This window comes from Eschscholzia californica, unplaced genomic scaffold (assembly GCF_041429995.1).
Source record: "Eschscholzia californica isolate CP2 unplaced genomic scaffold, dmEscCali1.0.p SCAF_2, whole genome shotgun sequence".
NCBI classification, from domain to species: domain Eukaryota; kingdom Viridiplantae; phylum Streptophyta; class Magnoliopsida; order Ranunculales; family Papaveraceae; genus Eschscholzia; species Eschscholzia californica.
Window position 1 is genome coordinate 6,856,275 of NW_028238309.1, and position 3,889 is coordinate 6,860,163.

Consider the following 3,889-nt stretch of genomic DNA (forward strand, 5'->3'; position numbering starts at 1 on the left):
AGATTTCTTCAAGCAGAAATAAAGAATTCTCAAGTATCTACTGTTTGCCTATTTCCTTAAGTCTTACTTCTCTTTGTTCCAGATTTTTCTATTTTGTTTTAAAGATGGAAAGATGTCAGGAAATCTCACCCTTTTCTAAAATTCGACCTTACCGATCTTGACTACGAGGGAAAGAGCTATGAAGATTTTGTGAGTAATGTATTGTTGTTTAACTCTTCTGATATTCATACTTTTGATCTCACACTTCCACGTAACGATGTTAAAAGAAAGAGTCTTGTTAAATGGATTGAAACTGCAACTAAAAGAAATATTCAAGAACTATATATTGGAGGAGGTCGTTCAAGAATTCATTTACCTTTTGATTTTAAATCATTGAGATATTAATAGTTCTTGTTAATGGGTCCTTTCTTAACTATCAATGTTGACAAGTCCAACGACCCACACAGTTCTTGTGTATTGGTACAACCGTACAAGACCCAACAACTATTGTGACTCATGCTTCGTTAACTAGAATTCTAGGCTGGTGACTTAGAGGGTGTCTGATTTTTGCTTTTCTTAAGTTACAAGACACGACAAGTAATTAAGAGAGAATTTTGGAAAACCAAAGTATAACATAATAGTCCAATGTATTGAAAATACATAACAAAGCCATTTCTTGTATTTTCGTAAAAGAAATGAGGTCAGACAGGAAACTGATCATAAACCAGAGAGCCATATGAAAAATACTCTTATTGGAATGATAATGACATAAATCGATCACTATATTTATCATTTCGGATGCTCATTTGAGAACCAAAATACCTTTTGACAAGAGTAATGGAGTATGAAACTGATATCTTGGCTAGCAATGCGACTAAGTCCCCAACCTAGAGTTCTAAATCTAAGGCCATGATATCATTATCAGCTTTAGATATCTAATAACTAGTTAACAAGAAATGTTAAGCGCATGGACAGTGTACGTGCGGGAGTGGTTATCGGGCATGACTAGAAATCATGTGGGAGGCTCTGTACGCACAAGTTTCAATCCTGCCGTCCACGAATTTTACTCTGAGCTTTTGTTTTTCAAATGTTTTTAGCAAGTTAACAATCATCTCAAGTGTTTTTAAGTTGGGCTTTCTAGTCATTTGTTTAGGCCACCATTTTGGTAACACAATTGCTGAGTACCCAAATTAATTTTTTTACTCAATCTTTCTTTCTCCGCTCTGGCCGACAATAGCCGTTCTGGATATGGTGGTAGGAGATGGAAGGAGATAAGGAAGAAGATGAAGTTCTATTGTCTCGGAAAGTTAAACAAAATCTACAATTTCCGTTTAAAATTTTGTATCTCAAATAAGCCTCGACCTTTTTTTTATACAATAAACATTATTTAGCCACTCTAAATTTCTTTCTCTGCAGAAGCTTCTTTCAAGATATTTTAAACTACTATATGAATAGCCAATGGCAGATCCAGAATGGGCGTTAGGTCTCAATTGGATTTGGATTTTGGGCTTTTTAATAGAGATAATTCAAATACAAAGGACGTTGAAACAGTAAAGGGGGTATATTTGTCTGTCATGAGGCCCATTTGTTTGAAATGGCATGTTTTTTAGACCGACATAGTGTAACTAGGGTTTTGGGACTCTACTTGTCTATTTAAGCATATTAATGCAAACCCTAGCTAAATGCAACCAAAAACAAGAGAGAAGATGAAACAAAAAGATAAGAGTAGAATAAGCCAGTTACCAGATAATGTTCTTCATCAAGTTCTCTCTTTCCTTGACATGAAAGAAGTAATTCGAACCAGCGTTTTATCAAGAAGATGGAAAGATGTCTGGAAATCTCACCCTTTTCTAAAATTCGACATTACCGATCTTGACAAGAAAAAGAGATTTGAAGATTTTTTGAGTAAGGTATTTTTGTCTCACTCTTCTGATATTCATACTTTTCATCTCAAATTTCCTTATGATATTCGTGCTCTTCATCGCGAACTTCCTTCTTGGGATTTTAAAAGAAAGAGTCTTGTTAAATGGATTGAAGCTGCTATTACCAGAAACATTCAAGAACTATATATTAGGGGAGGTCATTCAAGAATACATTTACCTTTTGATTTTAAATCATTGAGAATATTAAAATTTAAATTCGCGCACAGTCGTAAGCTTCACATACCTGATTCAATGAGTTTCCCTAGACTTGAAAAACTAAGTCTTAGTGGAGTTGAACTACGTGGTGTTGGTGATGTTCTTAAGAAAATGGTATCCCGTTGTCCTCTTCTTGAGTCATTGTCTGTATACTGCTGCAAAACTAACTACACCACTATTGGTATTTCTTCTCTTCGCCTTAAGTACTTAAAATTAGGTTTTATGGATCACAAATATAAATATATGATCGAGGTATATGCTCCGAATCTCATATCATTCAGTTGTAAAGGCTTTGCGTGCAAAGGGTTTGATTTAGGTAGTTTCCCTTGTTTAGTTAAAGCTAAAATTGATCTCGGTGAGAAATATGAGGAATATCCTGATTTTGATGAAGTGTCGAAAAACTCGTATTCAAAAGAGATGAATAAGTTACTTAGAGCGTTTCAAAACGTGGAAACTCTAAGATTATCAGCTTGGTTTACTCAGTTACTCTTATTAGAAGCTCCTAATAACTTGTTACAAGGAACTGGATTGGTGTTTCATAACTTGAAACGTTTGAAGTTGGCAGCATTGTTTACAAGAGATTGTGTCAATGCCATAGCATACTTACTTGAGAGTTCTCCTAATATAGAGGCACTTGTAGTGGATATGAAATCAACTATATGTATGGATCCATTAAAGAACGACTCAAGTAACCCAGTCGACACTAGTAACGGAGACGCTTTGTCATCACTTCGGATGTTATATAACCTAAAGAAATTTGAGATCTTTTCTCGGGAGCCTAATTGGTCAGAAGATTGTGATGTGGTCGCGATTCTTGAGATTGTACTCAAGAAGGCAATAGTCCTAGAGATGGTAGAAATTTACTCCGACCCAGGCACGATGGAAGTTTCTAAACGACTACAAGCTTTGCAACGTGCAGCTCCTACCATGACATTTCTTTTCTTGAGCAACCCATACAATAGCTACTCTCCAATTTGTTCCGATGGATCGTTTTGATTATAGACTGTAATTGTGTGATTATAGATTTTTTTCTCCATAAGAAAGCATTCTTATATTTTGTTTTGAGATTTACTATTGAGATTCTCCAATGCAAAACTAAAAAAAAACACTCTCCAATGCAACACTCAACTTGAATCTCAATATGATGTGACAAGTATTTTGAATTTTCTTATTGAGTTTTTTTTAGAGTATCTCAACATTTATTGTTGCACTCAATTGCCCTACATCATCATTTCATATGTTAAAATAAAAACACACGAGTAATTCTAAAGTAAATGTTGAATTTTTTGAGTATTGCTTGGAGAAGTATTTTGAATTGAGAATCTTAAGCAACCTAGGAAAGAGAAACTCATATGCTTGACACGTTTGATTGATTGAGTTTTTGTTGAGGATTGCATTGGAGATGCTCTTATTTAATTTGTTTTCCAATGCAACATTCAAAAACACTTTTAGTTAAACATGTCACGCATATATTTAATAGGAAAAACTAGTTGAGAGAGAAAAACTTTGTATTGGTCCAAAATAACATTTGATGACTGATACTTTTTTTTTTTTTTTAAATGACTATGATACTTAAGATACTCAAATGAGATCTCAAAAATAGAATTTTTAATTGGGACATCTCAAAATTATATGCTTCCACATGATCTCAATTGAGTTTTGTATTGGAGAGGTTTAAAGAAAAAAAGGAAAAACTCTGAAGTCCTAAGTGGTATGTTTAAGATCTTAAGATTGAGTCTTGCATTGGAGATGATGTTATAGATTAAGGAAGC

At 34.1% G+C, this 3,889-nt stretch overlaps 1 protein-coding gene across 1 annotated transcript; it reads left to right on the forward strand.

Annotated features, from left to right (window-relative positions):
* On the forward strand, positions 1-3,180 carry LOC147555744 (putative F-box protein At1g49610). The gene is made up of 2 exons (XM_086662975.1): positions 1-189; positions 1,396-3,180. Exon 2 carries the CDS (start codon positions 1,662-1,664, stop codon positions 3,111-3,113), a length of 1,452 nt encoding a protein of 483 aa, XP_086519101.1. The 5' UTR covers positions 1-189; positions 1,396-1,661; the 3' UTR covers positions 3,114-3,180.
* Positions 3,181-3,889: the final 709 nt, after the last annotated feature.

Coding starts and splice junctions, on each gene's coding strand:
- LOC147555744 (XM_086662975.1), top strand. CDS start 1,662: ATGCAACCAAAAACAAGAGAGAAGATGAAACAAAAAGATAAGAGTAGA.